Source organism: Mustela lutreola, chromosome 9, assembly GCF_030435805.1.
Source record: "Mustela lutreola isolate mMusLut2 chromosome 9, mMusLut2.pri, whole genome shotgun sequence".
In the NCBI taxonomy this organism is placed as follows: Eukaryota; Metazoa; Chordata; class Mammalia; order Carnivora; family Mustelidae; genus Mustela; species Mustela lutreola.
This window is the reverse complement of record NC_081298.1, coordinates 115,277,984-115,301,234: the sequence shown is the minus strand read 5'-3', so window position 1 is coordinate 115,301,234 and position 23,251 is coordinate 115,277,984. Positions and strand designations below refer to the sequence as shown.

General features: G+C 38.7%; 1 protein-coding gene across 9 annotated transcripts in view; it reads left to right on the top strand.

Moving 5' to 3' along the window:
- Positions 1 to 1,568: 1,568 nt before the first annotated feature.
- Positions 1,569 to 23,251, top strand: part of RMDN2 (regulator of microtubule dynamics 2) — a 71,786-nt gene continuing 50,103 nt past the window's right edge. For 2 of the 9 annotated variants that reach the window (XM_059188567.1, XM_059188574.1), the window contains exons 1-3: positions 2,013 to 2,239; positions 3,475 to 3,589; positions 8,637 to 9,104. In XM_059188567.1, coding sequence (XP_059044550.1) covers positions 8,653 to 9,104 — 452 coding nt within the window. In that variant the 5' untranslated portion in view covers positions 2,013 to 2,239; positions 3,475 to 3,589; positions 8,637 to 8,652. Of the gene's footprint in view, positions 1,676 to 1,769; positions 1,921 to 2,012; positions 2,240 to 3,474; positions 3,590 to 8,636; positions 9,105 to 16,776; positions 16,915 to 23,251 lie in introns of those variants that run through there. The other 7 variants (XM_059188571.1, XM_059188569.1, XM_059188570.1 and 4 more) reach the window with 7 other exon arrangements.

Sequence of the window (23,251 nt, the reverse complement as noted above, 5' to 3'; positions counted from 1 at the left end):
GCTAGAACCAATTTCCATAGGCTGAGTGGCTTAAGTGACACTTATTTCTCACAGCCCCAGAGGCTGGAATCCAAGATCACAGTGCCAGTGTTGTTGGCTTTTGGGAAGAGTCGTTTTCCAGGTTGCAGACAGCAGGCTTCTCACTGTATCCTCACATGGGAGAAAAAGAGATCTCTGGCCTCTCAGTCTTCTAATAAGAGCAGTAATCCTATTCACAGGGTTCCAACCTCATAACCAAGTTATGGGCCAAAGGCCACACCTCCAAATTACATCACTCTGGGGATTAGGGTTTAAATACATGAACTTTGGGGGAACACAAGTATTTGCCCATGGCCAACAGAAACTTTGAAACCCCTGTTGTTTCCCAAACCCCCCTTTAGTAGTTCCTTTGATGCTATACTTGAGGAAGGGTAGGGGAGTCATTCCTTCTTTTTTAGGCTATCCCTACAACAGTTCCTGGCAAGGGTATCTCTTCTCTATGCTGTTTAGTTTTAACTTAACCAAAGATCAATGGCTACCACTATCTCAGTTTCTACCTCTCAAGATAATTTTTACTAAGCAAGGAACAGAATCAAAGATACTGGTGGCAGACAGAGGAGCAGGTGTTAAGTAGGCAAACCAGAGTCTAGCGACTTGACCCTACTTGAAGAACAAGTCAGTACCAGCTGCCATCTTCCTCTTGGAGCAGAGAGTTGGTAAGGCCTTGTTCTCCACTCACACTCCATGTTTTTATTGAGGATCTCCTTTGTGCTGTGTACTGAGGACATAGCAGTGAACAACTCAGTGGGCTGCTTCTGGAAAAGCTTAAATTGCATGGTGCTTTAAGCTTCTTTTAAGTATTATAGAAGAGACAGTACAGTTTCTTTTGTACCCAAATCTTATTTAAAAAAACAAACAAACAAACAAAACCCTATTATCACTTTGCATAACAGGTTTACAATATATTGTATTCTGGAAAACAAAACAAATATTAGTATTGTATTGTGATATCCTTGCAAACCATAAAATGAGAAAAGGGTTTTTGGAATGGAGTGCTATTTTAGCTAGTTTCAAATCTTTGAAGTGTTAGCCTACTGCCTTCCAAAATATAACTTGGTTTCAATAAAATGACTGTGGTTATGGCTAGGCTTGCTTATTCTTTAATGCAGCTTGCTTAAAACTCAAAAAACACCTTAGAGTCTCCAGGATCCTAGAGAACCCCCATCAGTAAACAGCATTGTATAGATGATAAAACAAGCCTTTCCATTTTTCATAGAGCAAGATTTTTTTTTTTTTCCCTTAACAAATAGGAGTGACCTGTTTTTAATTCCATTCAGTGCATTGGTGGGGAATTTAGTAATCAAGACTAAGTTCTCTGCAAGCCTAAATCTGACGTCTGCCCTACCCTGTAATGAAGATGGAACTTCAAGGTTATGCCTAGGAGGGGTAACAAAGAAGGGTATACTGGGGGGAGGCTGAGTTTGGGCGCGGGAGCCAGGTGCAGGCGGCTTTGGGGAGCGGCAGTGATGGGACAGACGCGCTGGGCCTGTCGCGGCTGGCCCAGAGCCAGGGCCGGAGACCCGAGGGAGACAGGCTTGGAGGGGAGGCGGCATCCCGGCAACAATATGCGGTGCGGGCCGAGGCGCCGGAGGAGCGCATTCTCCTTCTGGAAAAGGTGTGCTGGCAGCCCGCCCGGGTAAGTCGAACCCCCCGCGGGAAGAGGCGGGAGCCGTAGAGCGAGCGGCCGCGGGCTCCTCCCCCGGCGCCTCCGCTATCTGGGTCAGGACGCGGCGGGCCGCGGGGCCGGACGGGGGGACCCGCGGGCTGCCGGCTGCTGTCCGCCCGGCCGCCGCTCCGCTCCCGTCCGCCCGGCCGCAGGTCCCGGGTCCCCGTTCTCCCACCGCGAAGAAGCCCGAGCGGCGAACTCAGGTGCGTGTGGAGGTGGGTAATGGGTGGCTCGCCTGGCGGAGGCCGGACGCGACCGCGGAGCGGAGGGCTTGAGGCGTCACTTCCGGCGGCCGCTGTGGCACTTCCGGGTCCCGCGGGGGTCCCTGCCGCCGACGCCCCGCGGGGCATCCTTCCGCCGGCCGGCGCTGCGCCGCGTCCTCCCGGGGGCAGCCCCGGCGGGCGGTGGCTCTCCCCTTCCGGAGCAGCCGCGTCGAGCCGGCGTCTGGAAGCTGCAGTCCTGGAACTCGCTGCTGTTTCACGCAGGCCGCCCGTCGTGGGTGCGTGGGAAGCTGGCGGTGTGCTGCGCGCCCCGGTGGGTCCCTGCAAGCCGAAGGGGTTTCAGCCGGAGACGCCGGGTCGCCGCTCAGTCTCCGGCAAACATTTTTTGTTGTGTTTTGCTCAGACTCCGATTCTCTACTTGACACAAAAGAAAGGCCAAATTTTCAGTGCCCCAAATATCTGCAAAGAAGCCAAACATCAGCGAGCCCTGAGTTTAAAAAAAATTATTAAATAGGAAAACTAATGAGAACCTGATGAAAAAGGAGTATTAGAATTCACTTAGAAATACTAGGTTAGCCAGGTCGCTGTGATTGCCAGTTCAAGGTCTCAGAGACAATCCTATGGGAATCCAACCTCAGGCCTGAGTGTAACCCAGGGTATTCCTTTCCCCTTCTTGCAAAATTTTTCATACGTCCCTCCAAGTACCAGAGTTACATATTTTATGTAATTCCCCCTAAGATTCTACTGATGAATTAACTTAATATATGGTAGATATGGCTGAAAACATTGTAATTTGATAAAGCCCAATTTCCATTTCTAAAAATTAATGTAAAAATTTCTTTAGCCTTAACATTTTGGTGATTTATTACTTCAGTAGGATTCTTGGTTCTCATCTGCAAATAATTATGTATTACCCATTAGCTTTAGATGACAATATTTTGTATGAAAATAATGTGTCATTTTCTATTATTACTGGCATCTTACAAATCAAGACTTGTAAGGGGACTAATACTTAGCATTTGATTATCTAGTCAATACATTTTTTAATTACTGTGTTTTTATACTAAAGGATAGTGTAAATACACTAATTGATAGACATATAGAAGTTACACAAATAATGTAATACAGCCTTTGAAATTATACTGCAGGTAAGCAAGTGTTCTGATTTATTACTTTGCTAGTTTTTTTTTATGATTTATTTATTTTTAGAGAGAGAGAATGAGTGCAAGGGACAGGAACAAGGAGAGGGAGAGTCTTAAGACTTAAAGGTGAGTCGGAGGAAGGGCTCGATCTCGGGACCCTGAGCTCATGATCTCAACAGAAACCAAGAGTCTGGCACTTAAGCAACTGCACCACCCAGGTGCCCTTGCTAGTTACTATTTTTTAATGAGTGGCATTTTTCAGATTGGTGGCTTAGAACCAGGTTTATTTTATACTGGTAAAAAGACTCAAACATAGCTTGCACTATTAGTCTCTAACTGTGGTTATTTAAAAGCAATACCTGCTCCACTGATTGATTCTAGTTTTTCCCCCTGTTGATTTTTATAGTTCTGCAATCCTGTTTCAGCTGCGAACATCTCTGCCCAGGCAGCACCCTCCTTCATATCCTTATGGATGCTCTCTGAATCTTCCTCAGGCAGCCATTCGTCCAGGACTTATCAGGGTAATGGTTTTCCTGTCCTAGTCCCACGGCCCCTGGGTAAATGACTTAACAGCAGGCAGTATGCCTCAGTTTGCTTTCTGCAAAATAGAGATAATAACAGGACCTGCCTCCAAGATATAATTTGGAATTGGTGCAATTCCTAAAGAAAAGGTCAAACGAAAATTCATGCCCCTGGCCACTTATTTGAACCTGGGACAGTCTCAGGGATCAGATCGCCTTCCTAACTCCCATTTATTTACTTGATTAAATGAAAATAATTTCAAACTAGGCTACGTTTTTCTCATGTAAAGTTCAAGGAAGGCCCATGAGCCAAGAAAGCAATCAGAGTAGGAAGATTTCTTTTAATAGACCTCCGGATCAGCATAGGAACATTCTGCATTAATCTTTTTATTGACAAAAAGCCAAGAAGATGGAGTTTGATGTGTGGTTAGTAGACATAATGCAAATGGAAGTCATGGGCATGTAGTGACTTTTATTATTATCTGTTGCCTTTTTTGCAATAATCTTTCAAAATAATTTAGTTTGGTGATGTATTTTGTGTGCGTCTGTGTGTGTGTGTGTATGTAAATAACTGTACAGCTAATAATAATTACCCACAACTTTAGCTGAATTGATCCCAATCTACTGCTGACGTGTCTCCTGGATAGGATAGGAGAGGACGAAAGGCTAGACTTACAATTCCATCCTAACAATTAGGTAAAAATGCTTGTTGAAAAATAAATTAATACCAGGAAAACTTCCCTGAGGTCAGGTAGGCCAGATTAAGCACTCAGCCTTTCTCCTAGAATCTTTGGCTTTAGAAGAAGGGAGTCTTAATTCTCTTGGATATAGTAATTTCTGAAAAGTTATTATTTTAAAATCCTTAGTCCTTCTCTTTTACACCGAGACCTGTGATGAAATGGAGCATCTAGCTAGGATCCTCCCTGCATTCAGTGCATATCATCTAGTCTATTACTTCAGGAATCTGAAAACACTTTCTCTTAGGCAGATTTCTTGGAAATAATCCCATTCACGCTCCAATGGGGGACCATTTGAAGCACCACATTTAGTTGCTCATTTAGAGTATAACAATGCTTTATCTAAGTATATGTGATCATGAGCTATAGACCCTAGAAAGACACATTTCAGGTACACAACTGAATTCAGAATTCACATCTTTCCAGTGCGCCTTTCCCTGTCCTCACTCTCAGCTGTTTATTTGGTTTCCTAGTTCACTTAGAACAATGAAGCAACCACAGAGAACTTTCATAAGCTCCCACTGTCCCATCTACCCACCTTCCTGAATCTGCACATAATCTGCCTTTTCTTTCCTTCCTGTGAATGAACGGTTTGTGTTTCCATCAAAGGTCAAGGTCTGTGCCTGTGCCCTGCAGACCATCCATCCCTCTGCCTTCTCAAGTTTCGTGCTTCAGTGATTCCCAGATCTTTTACTTCATCATTTTATATTCCTTTTCTTAAAGAATTGGATCTTGTCCATGCCCAGATAGAAATGCTTTTATTTATCCCATCTTTTTGGCACCATTTTCCAATACAGTCATGACATCATTTCTTTTCTCCTTACTTGCTTTCTCTTTGCCCGTTCTTTTTTTCACCCTTTATCTCCACTCTTGGCTTATTATTTACACCTTTAAGGAGTTTTTTTAAACTGTTGCTGTTGTTTGTTTAGTTGTTTTGTTTTTTTGTGTTTTTTTTAAGATTTTATTTATTTATTTATTTATTTGACAGGCAGAGATCCTGAGGAGAGGCAGGCAGAGAGAGAAAGAGAGAGAGAGGAGGAAGCAGGCTTCCCGCTGAGGAGCAGGCTTCCCGATGCAGGGCTCGATCCCAGGACCCTGGGACCATGACCTGAGCCAAAGGCAGATGCTTAACCCACTGAGCCACCCAGATGCCCCTGTTGTTTGTTTAGTTTTTAACCCTTGGATTTACAACAGTACATGTTTAACTTACTATAATGACACTGTGTTATAATCCAAGACCCTTACAACAGTATATTCTACTTGTCCCCTCCCATACTTTGGGCTATTGTTGTCCTCATTTTTTTTTTTTTTTACTTCTACATATGTTATAAACCCTATAATTGGTTAATATCATTTTTGCTTTGATAAGCAAATATTTTATAAAGAAATCTTAAAGTGGGAAAAATGACTTTCATATTTACCCTCGTACTTGTAGATTCAGGTTTCTATCTGTTATCATTTTCCTTCTGCCTGAAGAACCTCTGTTAGCATTTCTTTTAGTGCGTGTCTGATGGCAATGAATTCTCTCAACTTTCCTTTGTCTAAAAAAGTCTTTGTTTGGGATGCCTGCGTGGCTCAGTCTGTTAAGCATCTGCTTTGGGGTCAGGTCATGATTCCAGAGTCCTGGGATCAAGTCCTACCTCTGGCTTCTTGCTCAACAGGGAGCCTGCTTCCCCATCTCCCTGCCAGTCCTCCTGTTTGTGCTCATTCTCTCTCTCTCTCTGACAAATAAAATCTTAGGAAAAAAAACAAACACTTTAAAGAGTCTTTGTTTTACCCTCACTTTTAAAAAATATTTCACTGGGTATAGAATGTAAGTTGAGAGTTTCTTCCAGTACTTTAAAGATGTCACTTCATTGTTTTTTTTGCCTGTTACTTTGTCTTCAGGTTTGCCGACTTTTTTCTCCTCAGTGTTTTTTCTTCCGTTAATCTCAATCAATAAAATTTTATTTCAGATATTTTATTTTTCATCTCCAGAAGTTCTATTTGGTTTTGCTTAACACCTTCTATTTCTCTCCTCATCATGTTTATGTTTTTCTGTAACATATATTTTTTTAAAGATTTATTTGACAAAGAGAGAGAGGGTGCATAAGCAGGGGGAGTGGGAGAGGGAAAAGCAGGCTCCCTAGTGAGCAAGGAGCCTGATGTGGGGCTCGATCCCAGGACTCTGGGATCATGACCTGAGCCGTTGGCAGATGCTTAACCAACTGAGCCACCCTGGTGCCCCTGTAACATATTTTTAATATTTATATTAAATAGTGAACATATTTGTAATCATTATTTTAACATCCTGTCTGCTAATTACATCATCTCCATTCTTTTCCTGCTTCTTTGTGTATCTAGTTATTTTCGATTGGATGATCAACATTGTGATTCTATGTCATTGTATTCTGAACTTTTTCAGTTTCTTTAAAGAGTTTTGGACTTTCTCTTGAAGGCAGTTAAATTATTTGTGAATTAGTTTGATCCTTTGGAGGCTCATTTTTAATCTATTTGAGAACAAATCTAAATAGATCTTAATTCTAGGGTTAATTTCCAAGGTATTAGCCTTCTGAGATCTCTACTGAAAGCCTCAGATATTTGATAAACACTTTGTGTAATCTTTAGGAATAATTAGGTTTATAACTTCCTGGACTTTGTTCATTTGCCTGGGCTGATGGGATTTGACTCTATGCAAATTCAGACTGGTATTCAGTTAAAGATATAAGGAGACTCCTATGCATATTTCTAGAGCTCTTTCTCTATATACTTTCTTCATCTTCGCTACTGTGCCACACAAATTCTAGGTCCTTCAGATTCTCTGAACTCTGTTCTCTGTTCAACTCAGTAGACTACCAGGCTTTGTTTGGTTTTCCTGTTCCTGTGCCATAGTCCAGAAATGCCTCAAATTAAAAACCCAGGGAGATCACAGGACTTATCTCATGTGTTTCCTTTTTCTTGGGGATCATAGGTGGCAGTGTTCTATTAATTTGCTCCTTGAGAAAGTGTCAAGAAAAATAAACCAAAAACTTTGTGAATTTAAATTCCTGTAACAGACAGTTTACCATTATTTTTAACATTTCTTTCAAATTGCTAACAAAATTTAATAAAGGTGTATACAAAGTAGTGGCTATGGATGGGAAAATAATTTTGAGAACTTCAAAGTCTGTAAAGAAGCCTCACTATATTTTATTCTGAACACAGAAGTTTATTATAGTACTAATATACTTATTGCCATTTTAAAGTCTTGGGAGGAAAGGAACATTATACTATTATAAATATTATATTTTTATTATATTTTATATGTTTAATTATATATATATTTAATATTAGATATGTTTGTTTAATAATATATTATTAATTATATTTTTGTTTTTCATTAATGGCCTTCTGATTTTAAGAACAGAAATAAGCAATAAAACTAGGAAGATGGGATATACCAAGAAAAAATTATGGTGCATTTAGTCAAAGTAGCTGAGTTTGTGTGGAATTAGGCAGGTAAACACTCGAGCCTTGGATGTAAAACAGTGAAAGTTCAGATGGAGAGAAGAGTCAAAGAAAGGACATTTTTGCTACTTTAAAAAAGAGGAAAATTCGAAAGAAAATAAAAACATTAAGGCCTCAGAAATAGAAATGTAAGGAGCAGAGGCAGTCTGGATCAAAAGAAGAAAGGTGATGAAGCCTTCATGTGGTAGTGTTTTTGCTCTGCATGCTGAATAAAACAGAGATGAGGTGGCTTACAAACTTGCCAGGGCTCTCTGATATATTTTATATTCCAAATCCCTGGGCTTTGAAAAGGCTTATTGCTCTAAGTATACATGTGAACTGGGTGCTAAGAAAAGCTCCTTGAACTTCCTTAAAGATTGGATAAGACTCAGAAATCAGCATACCAATTTTATACAGATAAAAGTTTCAAAAAGAGTTAAGCACAATTTGAATTCTTAAACAGCTTTTTTTTTCTAGAAATGAATAATGATGCTTTTACCACTCTCATATTCTTTCAAAATATATGATAAAGAATACATTTCAGATCAGTCATGTAGAATACATCAGGCATGTAGAATACAAATTCTGAATTAAAATTGAAATTTTACATGGGACTTCAGTGATATCTTTAAAGTAAATATTTCTATTGGGCCACATACATTTTAGAAATAAATATATTATACTTACAGTGTATTTTAGTTTATGATTTTTCATGTGTGTGTCTGTGTGTATGTCTGTGTGTCTATGACGGGGACTTGACTTTTGTTGATTGAGAAAGCTTTAATATTTTTGTCTTGGGCAAAGACAGAAACAACATTTATTTACATTTATGCTTTCAATTTTAGAAATAAAACCCAAGAAATGCCTCATTCCACAAACAAAGAACTGATAGTTGGCATCATGGTGGGAACTACTGGAATCAGCTTGCTTCTTTTGTGGTACCACAAAGTTCGTAAATCAAGGACAACACTGAATTTACCTAAATTTCTTTCTCTGGGTAATAAGTTTGATTCCATGACTTTTCAAGATGAAATGTATAATGGCCAAGGAACAGCAGCAATCTTTCAAAGAAGGCAGCTTCAGATATTGGAGAAGTTAAATGAATTACTGATAAATATGGAAGAACTCAAAGAGGAAATCAGAGTTCTTAAAGAAACCATTCCAAAGCTGGAGGAATATATACAAGGTGAACTTGGAGGGCGGATAACTGTTCATAAGATAAGTCCTCAGCACAGAGCTAGAAAAAGAAGGCTTGCCACAGTTCAAAGTTCTGGAACAAGTAATAGTTCAGAGGAAGCAGAAAGTGAAGGAGGGTAAGTTTCTCCATGATGTTTCCCATGTGGAATTTATTATTTATTTCATTATTGCTATTATATTTAGGTATTTTCATTATGCATTTCCAGTTATATATTCTGCTAGTAATAAGATTAAAAAAGAAACGATTATTTGGCTTACATCATAATTAAAACTATATTCAATAGTGGTCTGTATTTAAGATAATTTAGACTGTACTGACAGAAAGAATATAAGTGACTTACTAGCACCAAGTGCCATCATGAGTAATGAAAAAGTCATTAATTGTTTGCCAGAATGTGAAACCTGTTTTTATATGTGGCCATGTGTGACCCCTTATGTAAGAACTGTCCAAGGAGTGCTCTCAGCTAGAACTTTCTGTGATGATGGAAATGTTCTCAGTCTATGCTGCCAGTATGGTAGTGATTAACCGTTTTAGCCATCAAGCACCTGCATTGTAGTTAGTGCAACTGAGAAACTGAATTCTTAATCCCATTTAATTGTAATTAATTTAAATAACCAGGGGACTAGTGCCGACCTAAAATGATTTGAGAAGGTACAGGTAATTCAGTTTCATCCTCACCATCCACAGTGGTAAACCTTTGAATTCTAAAACCAAGAACATAAAAAACACTCTTCTAGAATAAAAACAAATGATTTATGATTAAAAACAAAAAACTGTCCCCAGCTAATATTTTTGAGGAGTAAAATAGGCAAGTAAATAAAGAATCACTAGAGGTTGTTTAGGGCAGGGACACTATGATTATTTTATTATGTTCTTTATTTAAAAAAAGATTTTATTTATTTGACAAGGAGAGGTAGAGGGCACAAGGAGGAGGAGCAGCAAGCAGACTCCCGTCTGAGCAGGGAGCCTCCTGCGGGGCATGAGCCCAGAACCCTGGGATCATGACTCGAGCCGGAGGCAGATGCTTAACCAACTGAGCCACCCAGGCGCCCCTATTTTGTTATATTCTTAACATCTTGTTTTTGTACCTAGCACAGAGTAGATGCTGATAACTATTTCATGAATGAATGAGTGTTCTGCTACATCACCATGGAATTGGGAGAAGGGAGGAGAGAGAAGAGAGGAAACAGTGGGTCAGAGTAAAAGTGTGATTTTATAGGTAAAGAAATGTAAACAGTTGATCAGGTCTCTGACATCATGCTAGGACTGGAATTACTTAGCATTTTTTTTATATATGAACTCTATGAAAAATCAGATAGGGAAGAGCCACAAATGGTTGATCTAGAGAACAGGAAGGTTTTAAACATTTGTGTTCCTGAACAACAAGAAGTTGTAAACTGATTTTAAAATTGGCAGTGGAGTGATTGAAAGCAATTGACAATAGTTCTAAATATTCCAGAACTGTAACTCTGAAAAGGCGCTGTTAATTATTAAGGGTATAAAGAACAGCAGTTTTGTACTCTAGTGAGGACAAAGATCCCAACACAGCCTTGGACACTGATGGGGCAAGCACATCTTCGAAAGGACATGGTGGAACGAAGGCCTGGCCAGAGAGGATCGACTGGGAGGAGTCCTAGTGAAGGAGCGGAGGCCAAAAGGCTGGGTAACCTTTCATGGAGAAAGACTTAGGTTAGATTGAGCACAGGCTTGTTCAAGAACTTCTAAGATTCTAGGAAGAGAGGCAGCCTCTCCTAAGTTTAAGGTTAAGTTTGGGATGATCAGAAAAAGACAGTTATATGGTTTCACTCATATGTGGAATATAAGTAAAGGCTCAGAGGATCTTAGAGGAAGGGAGGGAAAGCTGAAGGGGGGATCATCAGAGAGGGCGATAAACCATGAGAAACTCTTAACTACAGGAAACAAACTAGGGGAGGCAGATGGAGGAGGGATGGGGTAACGGGGTGATGGGCATTAAGGAGGGCACATTGTTTGATGAGTCCTGGGTGTTATGTGCAACTGATGAATTATTGAGTCCCTACATCTGAAACTAAAGATGTACCAAATGTTGGCTAATTAATTTAAATTTTTAAAAAGATAAGTTTAGACAAATGAAAACAAGGTAATCGTGGGACTTAATTAACTTCAAGTAATAGTGTAGGCATAAATTGTTTATGTGAATTCAAGAAGGATTTGTGAAATTTATGAATGACAGCCGCAGATGGCTAATAAAAACTTTTAAGATTGATGTCAGGTAAGACATTCCTTCTTTTTGCTCCATCCTGGGGGTCTTTGTTAGCAACAGAATACTAGAGTAGAGGCAAGGCAGCCCTAATGACTTGGACTAATCTATAATTATAGATTATATACTTAATAAAGTAGAGGGAAACTTTTTCCTACTAGCTGTACTTCAGTAAAATAAACAAAACAAGAAACAATGAACATGGATTTTTTTTGAGAGAGGAATAAGATGTAGAAAAATTTAATACCTTTCTAAATAAAAACGTAGAGACGAACTTTTTAAATAATGTACTTTTTAAAAACAAGGTCTTTATAAAGTGGATTTTTGTAAAATTAAGACTGCCTGTCCTGATAAACCTCCCACGGGACAGAAATGACTGGTCATGGTAAGAAAATAGCCCCATTAACATATTTAAGTTGAGATGTATCCTTGATACAGCAGTGTCCTTGACAGCAAAATTAAACATCAAATGATAATTGCATGTTCCATATGTAAAGTTTATCTTTTGCCAAAGGTTCCTGGAGCTTTTGACATCTTTTAGTAAAAAGGGTGCCAGTCACAATTTGCTGACGCTGTTCTTTCTACACAAGAAGAGAGAAAAACCTAGTTATATTCTTAGGTGGTATCAAAAATTTGAATGGGTATATCAGTAGAAACCATTTTCTGCACACAGTATCTTCTGCATGCCTGTCTTCATACACAGTATCATTATAGACGTAGGGAGTTATGCCTTTGTAGGACTTAGCTGATTTCATCTACTTCACCGTGGAGGTGATCGTCCCAGAGGCTCGAATTCTTATAATGTGGCCATCAGAGGGCCTGTCAAGTTTCTTCCTTTTCCTTCTTAGCGCTAGCATGAACATCTTGGAAAGCATCTGTGCTTCTTGGTAATATTATGTTTCTACTGATTTTGCTTTTGTCCCTGCTCCAAGACTTGGAGTCAGCCACTGCCTTGGCAGCTTTGGTTCCTTTCAGGGACAAATTGTACTAGACAGCAGCAGCCGGGTGTGCAGATGCGCCCTGTTTGTGGGCAGGATGATACCAGAGCTTTCTTGGGCCCATTTAGGGTCACAGTAAAGAAAAATAGTTTTAAATATTTTCAAGGTCACGAGTTCACAGTAGTGTTTTCTGCTTAAACAGAAGTCCTTCCTTATTTCTGAAAACTTTTTAGCTCATTTTCTTTTTCAAGCCTCTCACTGCTCCTTTTTCTGTCAACTTTTATCTGTAAAGGTTATATCGAACCATGGGTTTAAAAAGTTCTTTAAATCACGATGTTATGTAAAGCTTTAGAAACCTTTCTTTCAAAAGTTCCATCTTGTTCCAGTTTAGTTTAAAGTAATACCTCTAATAAACTCACAGTTCTTCTTTTTTTTTTTTTAAGTGAACTTTACAAAGAATAGATGTGTTTCTATTAAGTTGGTTAAGCATCTGCCTTCAGCTCAGGTCATGATCCTGGGGTCCTTGGATGGAGCCCCATGGTTCTCCCTCTCCCTCCGCCCATCTCCCTGGCTTATGCTTGTTCATTCTCTCTCTCTCAAATGAATAAATAAAATCTTTTTTAAAAGAAAGAAAGGAGGGGTGCCTGTGTAACTCAGTTATTAAGCGTCTGCTTTCGGCTCAGGCTTTGATCCCGGGGTCCTGGGATTGAGCCCCACATCAGGCTCCCCACTTGGCAGGAAGCCTGCTTCTCCCTCTCCCATTTCCCCTGCTTGTGTTTCCTCTCTCGCTGTGTCTCTCTCTCTAAAATAAATTTTTAAAAATCTTTAAAAAAATAAAAATTAAAAAAGTAAATATTAGATGTGTTTCAAAATGAAACATTTCTGTTCGGGAAATCATGGTTGTATAGTAATCCTACAGGCCTTCTTTCTCTTTTTCTTGATGTAACTATTTTCCTTTTAGTGTTAAGTTCATATGATAGCTTCAGATGGTATCAACAGACACACAATTATTTGAAAAGAAAAACCCTACAAATCTACCCCCAAAAGAACACCAAGCCATAATACAAGCCACAGTATGTAGTATCTGAGATATTACTCTGCAAATAATAAAGGATGGTGAATGCCAGCAAGACCACAGACAGAAAAGGCTTTTGAGATTTAAAAACTAGTTTTAAAAACTATCTAAATTTTCGGGGTGCCCATGGCTCAGTCAATTAAGTGTCCAACTCATGCTTTCAGCTCAGCTCATGATCTGTGGGTTGTGAGGTCGAACCCTGCCTTGGGCTTTATGCTCAGTGAGAGGCTGCTTGGGATTCGGTCTCTCCCTCTCCGTCTGCCCTTCCCCCTGCTCACTACTCATGCTTTCTCTCGAGTAAACAGATACATGAATCTTTTTAAAAATCTTTGAATTTTCATTTCGTGAGCCAAAATATATAGTCTTTGCCTTTTGTTCATTTACATTTATTATTCTTACTATTATTTACTTCTGCCAAGACAGTTTTACTGTTGGACTTCAATTTCTCAAGGCCTTGAGAGAGAGACAATTTCATACATTCATGATGTGGTGCGTCTGTATTCTTTCATATTGAAAGAATGTAGAAGAGCACATTTGCACACACAAAAGTTGTTTTTTGATTAGGATTTTTAAAAATAAAGTATTGCCACATAAATGAAATCCTCTTTGTAGTCCTTTCTCTTGGAGGTAACCATTGTCTTAAAGTTGGTGCAGATTCTTCCTTTGAAAGTGAATGTTGCTCCTACATGTGCATGGTTACTTCAACAATGAATAAATGGTGTTTGGTTCTCAAGATGTACATAAGTGGCATTATATATGTAACATTTTGTAACTCACTTTTGCATCAAATGTTTCTTTAAGATTTTTCCAGATTGATGTATGTAAATTTATTTCATTCTTTTCAGTTGCTATGCTGCATCCCGTTGTATGAATATGCCTTCACTTATTTCCCTGTGGATGGATGTTTGTTTTTGGTTCTTCCAAACAATGCTTTATTGAATACCTTCATATTTCCTTAGGCACTGGTGGAATAATTTCAAAGTATATATTTTAGAAGTGGTTGCTGAGTTGTAGATCAAATAGAGTGCTATGCTGTATTACTAACCTATTCCTGAGAGTGTGCCAATATATGAGAATTCTTATTTTCCCATACAAATTCTTACAGTTAGACTTTTTAATTTTAGGCAACTTGGTGGAGATGAAGTGGTAACTAATCATGATTTCAGCTTGCGTTTCCCCAAACACTATTAAGATTGGGCATCTCATCGTAGTTTATTTATACTTCGGTCTTCTCATCTATGAATTTCTTTTAAAAATGGGACAATAAAGGAAGGTTGGTGTCCTCTTTATTGATTCTCTGGGAATGTCCACCCTGTGCCCAGCACCACGTAGGCTCCCCAGGTACATGAGAAAACAAAACAGAGTCTTCCAAGTCAAATACAGATCTTTTTGAAACAAGGTAACAGAATGTTAAAGAGAGATACTGTGCTCTAACTTTAACTAGAGCCCCAAAGGCCAAGAACAGAGCAGTAAGGGCCAAGTCCCCTTGCCTTCTAGACCCTCCTAGACAGGACTGGGCAAAAGATGGAAGCCCCTGCCGGCATGAGCGTTCACCCGCCGGTAGCCTGTGAAAGGAAGCAGCTGAAGGTCTGAGAGAAGCATTCCTTCAGGGAAGGTCGTTCCTGTTCTGGCCATCCCACCAAGTATGATGCTGAATGCTGTAGGAATGAATGGCATTGCTCAGGCAGAATGTGTTGCATGGGATAGAACGAAGAGGTAGAGTGCTGAGCCTTTTGGAACTAATACCAAGGAGTGGGCCGAAGTGGAGGAACATGCCTTTGGTGTTCTATCTAAATAGTCATTGCCAGACCCAAATTTATCTAGGCTTTCTCCTATGTTGTCTACTCAGAGTTTTATAGTTTTGCATTTTATATTTAGGGCTATGTTTCATTTTGAGTTCGTGTTTGGGAAGGGTATAAGGTCTGCATGACCGACCACTCTTTGTCCAGGGCATGTGTCGGGACTGTGGGGAGAAACCTTGAGAAATAAAGTGATCTTCCCCTCCAGCACCAACAGCACAGTTAGCAGATTTGCTTACTGCTTGTGGTCAGTGTAGTGGGTTCCCTAAGCTCAGCGTTCCTTTCTTTGTAACACGAGTCAGAGCAAATGCAGGGGTCTCCAGGCCCTCTGCGTTGCCCTTGTGGGGGACCTGGGGTCTGGGAGAACCAGCACAAATATGCCAATGATCTCACTGCTGGATTTGCTGTGTGTATTAAAGTCCTCTTCTTCTGACCCAAGACCTGTGTGTGAGACATTAACCGATGAGTGTATTAGCTTATGTGTAGGGTCAAATCAGATCACCAAACCAACAATTATATGATGAAAATGAGAGAGTGCTGGGCCTTTGAAAAGTAGTTTGTTTGAAGGTTTACCAATGACCGGGACGCCTGGGTGGCTCAGTTGGTTAAGCTGCTGCCTTCGGCTCAGGTCTGGATCCCAGGGTCCTGGGATCGAGTCCCACATGGACACTTGCAGGAGCTTGCTTCTCTCGCTGCCTCTGCCTGCTTGTGTGTACCTCTCTCTCTCTCTCTGGCAAATAAATAAAATCTTTTTTTTTTTAATTTTATTTATTTATTTGACAGAGATTACAAGTAGGCAGAGAGGCAGGCAGAGAGAGGAGGAAGCAGGCTCCCTGCTGAGCAGAGAGCCCGATGTGGGGCCCCATCCCAGGACCCTGGGATCATGACCTGAGCCGAAGGCAGAGGCTTTAACCCACTGAGCCACCCTGGCACCCCAATGAATAAATAAAATATTAAATTTAAAAAAAAAAAGTTTTACCAAAGAAGATTGTTAGAAGGGGAAGAAAAATCAGAACATGGCAGCCCGGTGTTCAGAATATTGAGACGTTGAAAAGTTTATATTCAAGGCACTGTTTTCTGTCATCACTGGCTTGACACACATACCTATTACACGGATGGGGCTCCAAGTTGGTTTGGAAAAGAAAAGGACAGTATTTCTTCTCTGAGGACTCTGTTATCCTTGTCTTTAAATGGGTATAAGTTGTTTCAAGGAGTTAGAAACAATAACACAGCAGATCTCTAATCTCTGAGTCTGGCCTGCACTATCAGATGGTGTGCTTTACTGCCCACATAGAGAAAGCTTATTTCATTCTCGAGGGGCAATGATGTTGGCTATTCAGGTTTTGGGGTTTTTTTTTTCCTTTTCAATATATCTTTGGACCAAAATCTGTAATGGTAATTTTCTGTATTACTGCAGGGGATAAAAACCTGGGGTGAAGAGTGTTCATGTGAAAGTAGAATGAATTAGTAAGCCAGGGGTGTGTAGGGCGGCTGTGAGAGAGATAGTCCCAAGCAAAAGATCGTGCAGACATTATATACGTTACTGCCTTATCCTGTTTTCTCATCTCTTGAGTTATTGGCTGACTCCTTGAACATGATGAAGTTAGAATACGCATTCCCCCATCACATGGATTGCAGCTTTTCAGAAAGGCAAGCCACAGAACAGTTTTATCTGAACCTGATGTCATGAGATTCTAGAGTCTGCTGTCATCACATTCTGTGTTATCGCCATGTTAATTCCACACACAGGTTAAGTGTTCAGTCTTCTGACCTGTTCCACCTACACAGGGCATTTTTATGGCTTAAGGATGATGGCTTAGGAAGGAAGGGAGAGATTTCCTTTGGATTAAATTCAATATGGGAAAATACTTAAGGTAAGCCTTTAAAAAGAAAAGAAAAACCCCCGTTGTTCCATATGCGTTCATGTGCTAAAGAACACTGACATGTTCATGAACCCAGCTTTAACGCTTCCTTTAGTTTCCCACAATAACTGAATATGAGGGCTCTGGGTGCTTTATCTAAAGTATTCTCTCCAGAGACGTTCTGCTTCTTCCATGGTTACTATTTTAAAATGTACTAGTCAACGGGGCATACATTTATTCTACTTACCTCCTTTAAATGTGGTAGTTCAAGAATCTCAAACAAATAGTATGATTTACTATTTTTTTTTTAAGATTTTATTTATTTATTTGACAGAGAGAGATCACAAATAGGCAAAGAGGCAGGCAGAGAGAGAGAGGAGGAAGCAGGCTCCCTGCTGAGCAGAGAGCCCGATGCGGGACTCGATCCCAGGACCCTGAGATCATGACCTGAGCCGAAGGCAGCGGCTTAACCCACTGAGCCACCCAGGCGCCCTGATTTACTATTTTTAAAAGAGGAAACCCTCTCCTTTCCTTCAGCGGATATTTTCGTTCTCGTGCCTTGTGGTATGTTTCCCCTGGTCTTTCTGCCTGTTTCCCTGATTCTTTCAACTGATCTTCCCAAGGTTTAACAGATTGGGCAGGTACTGTGCAAGTAGAGATAATCTTTTAGACTAGGTCATTTTGGGGGAGGGGGATACATCTGTGTGACCCTCAATTCAGCTGCCATAATTTTCTCATTCCCTATTGTTTCCATATCGATAAAGTAGATATCACTCTTCAGAAGGCTTGGCAGGTTTCCACCTCTGCTCCTTGTTTTTTGTTTTTGTTTTTTTCCCCTCATTTGACACTTTTCTCACTCTAGCCGCAGCAAACAGGACCAGAACTTGCGACCAAATTGTCCTGCAGATCAAGTTACTTCAGACCCCCTGCGGCATGAAGCTTCTTCTTTAACTCCTCGATCTCTTAATCCTAAAAGAACTCGTTTGTCTGCAATATCTAATGTCAATTCACGTAGAGGAAGTAAACATTTATCTTCTACTCACTCGTCTATCTGTGGAAGAAGACATTCTTTACTTGCTAAACTTCAGAAAAGCAATATTTTCCCTGACCATCAACACAGTAGAGCTAACTTTGATTCTCAAGAAAAAAGAACCTCCCGTGATTTAAAATCTTCCTCAGACTATCTTAGCCTTAGATTACAAAGTTTTTTCTTTGCCCCTAAACTCAGTATAATTTCCTGTTATGAGAATGCTAGTTTTTTTGATCTTCAATCAAGTGGTCAAAGCATCTTTAATACAGATGAAATTGAAAGAGTTTCTAAAAACTCAAGTATTTCTGTTGCTGAAAAATATCTAAGCTCTTGTTCTCCTGAATTTAACCCTACACATTTTATGAGTTTGGGAATAAGAGCTAATCCTTCAGCCCATCTACACACTGTTGGTGGAAACACCTGTCAACCTAGCACATCAACCTTAGCTTCCCTTCGAGGTATTGTTTCCTACACCTGTCAACAAAACGAAACTGCCACCGATATTGAAGAAAGAGGCCAATCAAGGAAAGTTTCCCTTCATCCTGTTCTCGGAATCACCATACAGATCATTCTCCACCTGCATCCCTCTCAAAGAGTAACTTCCCCTGTTTTGTGTAATGTTGGATTTTCTTCACTTTGTAAAAAAAAAAAAAAAAAAATGCTACTCGCTTTATCCCACCTCAGAAGGACATGGCTTTAGATTCCTTTGAAGATAAAAACATGGCCATTCCATGACGAAGACAGATCTTCAACTATTGCAATTCCTAAAATAACGTTGCCACATACTTTCCCCTCTCTTAGAAGAGTAGCTTAAATCAGAAATTTTTCCACCAGGCACATTCTGTAGAAATCATGGCTCAGTTCTCCTAAAAGTCTATCTCACCAAGCTTCACTGCCTTTTCAGAAAAAAAAAGACCTCCACGTTGCAGTCTAAATTTAATTTTAATTGCTGTATGTCTTTGGAAAAATAGCTTATGACTTTATTGAAATTTAGAAGTCAAAAGTTATTAATCTGTTTAAGGCTTTTACCCGATTGACTGCTAACAGGTTGACCAGTCTCGGATTTCTGAATGATTATTGTAATATTTCTGTGATCTGAAAATAACCTCAAGCATTGATATATGTCTTCTAGATGTGTGACATTCTCCGAGAGCTTTAACATCATCTTTTATCCTATTTTAGTCATTACAGACAGTGTTTCTACCTATGTCATCTATAGAGCTATATTCAGCAATTCACAAATTTTCATTTGTATCAACATTGCTAGATAACATTTCTCATGCCAGATAGCCCAGAGACAGATGATATTTTTACTAATACAAGGATCAAGTTATAAGTAAAAAATATGATAATGGAAATTATTGAATACTGAAACCAGGTATTTTAACTAAATAATTTTAATACACATTTGTGTGTGTGTCTGAGACTTTAGAGGACTCTGAGATCAAAGGTAATAAATGCATATTTTAGTCTCAATTTTTCTTTTTTTTTTTTTTAAGATTTTATTTATTTTTTTTACAGACAGAGATCACAAGTAGGCAGAGAGACAGGCAGAGAGAGAAGAAGGGAAACAGGCTCCCAACCAAGCAGAGAGCCCGATGTGGGGCTCAATCCCAGGACCCTGGGATCATGACCTGAGCCGAAGGCAGAGGCTTTAACCCACTGAGCCACCCAGGTGCCCCTAGTCTCAATTTTTCAAAATGAATATTTTTAAGATTTTTTCCAAAATTTTTACTTTAAAGATTTTTTTAAATAAAAATTTTATTTTAAAAAGTGCCTCCCAAAACTTTATTTTTGAGTAAATATCTTTCAGTTTTTTCCCACTATATTAAGGTCTATAGATATATTTATCAGAATAACTATTGAATAAAAAAAATGCATATAGACAATTAAAAATACTTAAGTTAGAATATAGTTACTCTTTGTAGAGTAAAGAAATTGGCATTGTGTTCAATTATTTATCATGATAAAATGCCCCCTAAACCTGCATCATTGGGCCAAGATATTACTTTTACTTTCATGTTTCTCCAAGTTTTAGCATTTCTTGTAAAAAAAAATTTTCTACTTCATTTATTTAAATTGTGGTAAAATGCATGTCACATAAAATTTACTGTCTTAACCGTTTTTAAGTTTAATGGCATTAAATACATTCATATTGTTTTGCAATCATTATCACCATTTTTCTCCAGAGCTTTTTTCATATTCCAAACTGAATTCTGGACCCATTAGAATCCCTCCCCCTTCATCCCCCAAGTCTCTGGCAACCACTTTTCTACTTTCTGGCTGTATGAATTTGATTCCTCTAGGCACCTTAAAGAAGTGGAATAATGTGGTATTTGTCTTCTTGTGATGGCTGTTTCACTCAGCATGTTCTCAAGGTTCATCTATGTGTCAGATTTTCTTTAAGGTTGAACAGTGTTACTTTGTATGTACAGATCACATTTTACTTATTTATTCATCTGTTGATAGACGCTTTTGTTGCTTCTACTTTTAGCCATTGTGAATAATGCTATGAACATGGGTGTACAAATATCTCTTCAAGACCCTGCTTTCAATTCTTTTTGATTGTCTATCCAGAAGTAGAATTACTGGATCGTATGGCAATTCCATTTTTAATTTTTTTGAGGTACTGCCTAATTTTTTTCCATAGCAGCTGCACCATTTTATGTTCCTCCAAGAGTTCATAAGGATTACAGTTTCTTCACATCGACACCAACATTTCTCTGTTTTTTGACAGTAACCATCCTAATTGGTACAAGGTGGTATCCCATTGTGGTTTGCATTTCCCCCATGTTTAATGGTACTGCACATTTTTTCATGTGCTCATTGGCCTTTTGTACATCTTCTTTGGGAAAATGTCTTTTCAAGTCCTTCACCCATTTTTTAATTGGGTTGTTTGCTTTCTGTTGTTGAGTTGTACCCTTTATCAGATATATGATTACAAATCTTCTCTCCCATTGTGTGGGCTGCCTTTCACTCTGTTGGTTATGTCCTTTGATGGCCAAAATTTCATTTTCATTTTGATGTCTAATTTATCTATTTTAATTTTGGTGTCCATCTATTTTGCCTCTGTAACCAGTGCTTTTGTTGACATCCCCAAAATAGTAAATGATCCATTTTTTGAGTTAATTTTTAATTTTTGCACAGAGCCCAATGTCATTCTTTTGCATATAAATACCCAGTTTTCCCAACACCCTTTGTTGAAGAGACTACCCTTTCTCCATGGATTGGTCTTAGGACCTGTCAAAAATCATTTGACTATATATGTGAGAGTTTATTTCTGGGCTTTCTATTCTAATGCACTGATATTATACATGACTTTATGTCAGTCCACATTATTTTGATTACTGAGCTTTGTAGTAAGTTTTAAAATCAGGAAGTGTGAGACCTCCACCCTTATTCTTTTTCAAGGTTGTTTTGGCTATTCAGGGTTCTTTGTGATTCCACATGAATTTTAGGATGGATTTTTCTATTTTTACAAAAAACATTGTTGGGATTTTGAGGGGGATTGCACTGGTTCTATCAATTATTTTGGGTAATACTAACATCTTAACAATATTAGTCTCCAAATATATGGCATGGGGTTTCCAATTTTGTCTTTAATTTTTTTTAAGCAATGTTTCATAGTTTTAAGTTTATAAATCTTTCATCTCCTTTTTTAAGTTTACTACTAAGTACTTTATTCTTTTCAATGCTATTATAGTCATTTCTATTTGCTTTTTAGATTGCTTCTTGTTAATGTGTAGAAACACATCTGATTTTTGCAAGTTGGTTTATATTGTGGTACTGCTGAATTTGTTTATAATTCTTACAGTTTGTGTGTGTGTGTGTGTGTGTGAAATATTTAGGATTTTCTACTTTTAAGATCATGTTATTTGCTAAGAGATTATTTTATTTCTTCCTATCTGATTTAGGTATCTTTTATTTCTTTTTCTTGCCTAATTGCTCTGGCTAGGACTCCCTAGTACTGTACTGAATAGTAGTGGCAAAAGGAGGCACTCTTGTCTTGTCCCTGATGTGAGAGGAAAAGCTTTTAGTCTTTCACCATTGAGTATGATGTTATCTTTGGGTTTGTCATATATGGCCTATATTATTTTGAGGTAGTTTCCTTCTATTGCTAGTTTGTTACACACTTTTTTTTTTTAAGTAGGCTCCACACCCAGCATGGAGCCCAAGATGGGGCTTGAACACACAACCCTGGGATCAAGACCCAAGCTGAGACCAAGAGTCAGATGCTCAACGTACTGAGTCATGAAGGCACCCCAGTTTGTTACTCATTTTCATCATGAAAGTGTGTTGAATATTATCAAGTGCTCTGCATTTTTCTGCACCAGCTGAGATGGTCAGATGTGTTTCCCCCTTTAATTCTGTTAATATGGTATATCACATTGATTTTTCATATGTTAAACCATCCTTGCATTTCCACTTGGTCATGGTGTATAATTGCTTTCAAATCTTATTTGCTAGTATTTCTTTCAGGGTTTTTGCATCAGTATTCATCAAAGATATTAGTCTAATTTTCTCTTCTTATAGTTTATTTGTACAGCTTTATGATCAGGGTAGTAATGACCTAATGGAATGAGTTAGGAAATGTTCCTTTCTTTTCAATTTTTTTTTGGGAATTTGAAGAATACTAGTTAATTCCTTAAATGTTTGGTAGAATTCATCAGTGAAGGCATGTGGTCCTCGGCTTTCTTTTGATAAGAATTTATTGATTACTAATTCAGTCTCTTTACTTGTTAGATCTGTTCAGATTTTCTGTTTCTTCCTAATTTAGTCTTGGTAGGTTCTGTGTTTCTAGGAATTTCTTTGTTTCATCTAAGTTATCCAATTTGTAGGCATGCTATCCTTCATTATATTCTCTTATAACCCTTTTTATTTCTGTAAAATTGATAGTGATTTTCCTCTTTCATTTCTGTATTTAGTTATTTGATTTTCTGTCCTTTATTCTTAGTCTAGCTAAAGTTTTGTCAGTGTTGTTGATCTTTTTGAAGAACCAACTCTTGGTTTCATTGATTTTTTTTTTAAGTTCTGTATATGTTCATTTCTACTTTAATCTTTTTATTTCCTTTTGCTAGCTTTGGGTTTAGTTTGCTCTTCTTTTTCTAGTTTCCTAAGCTGTAGATTTATGTTGTCGATTTGATACCTTTTTAATAAAAGCATTTATAACTATAAATTTCCCCTTACCACTGTTTTCACTACACTCTGTACATTTTGGTATGCTGTGTTTTGCCTTCTTTTGATTCAAGATATTTTCTAATTTCCCTTGTGATCTATTCTTTGACTCATTTGTTGTTTAAGTGTGTTATTTATTTGCAC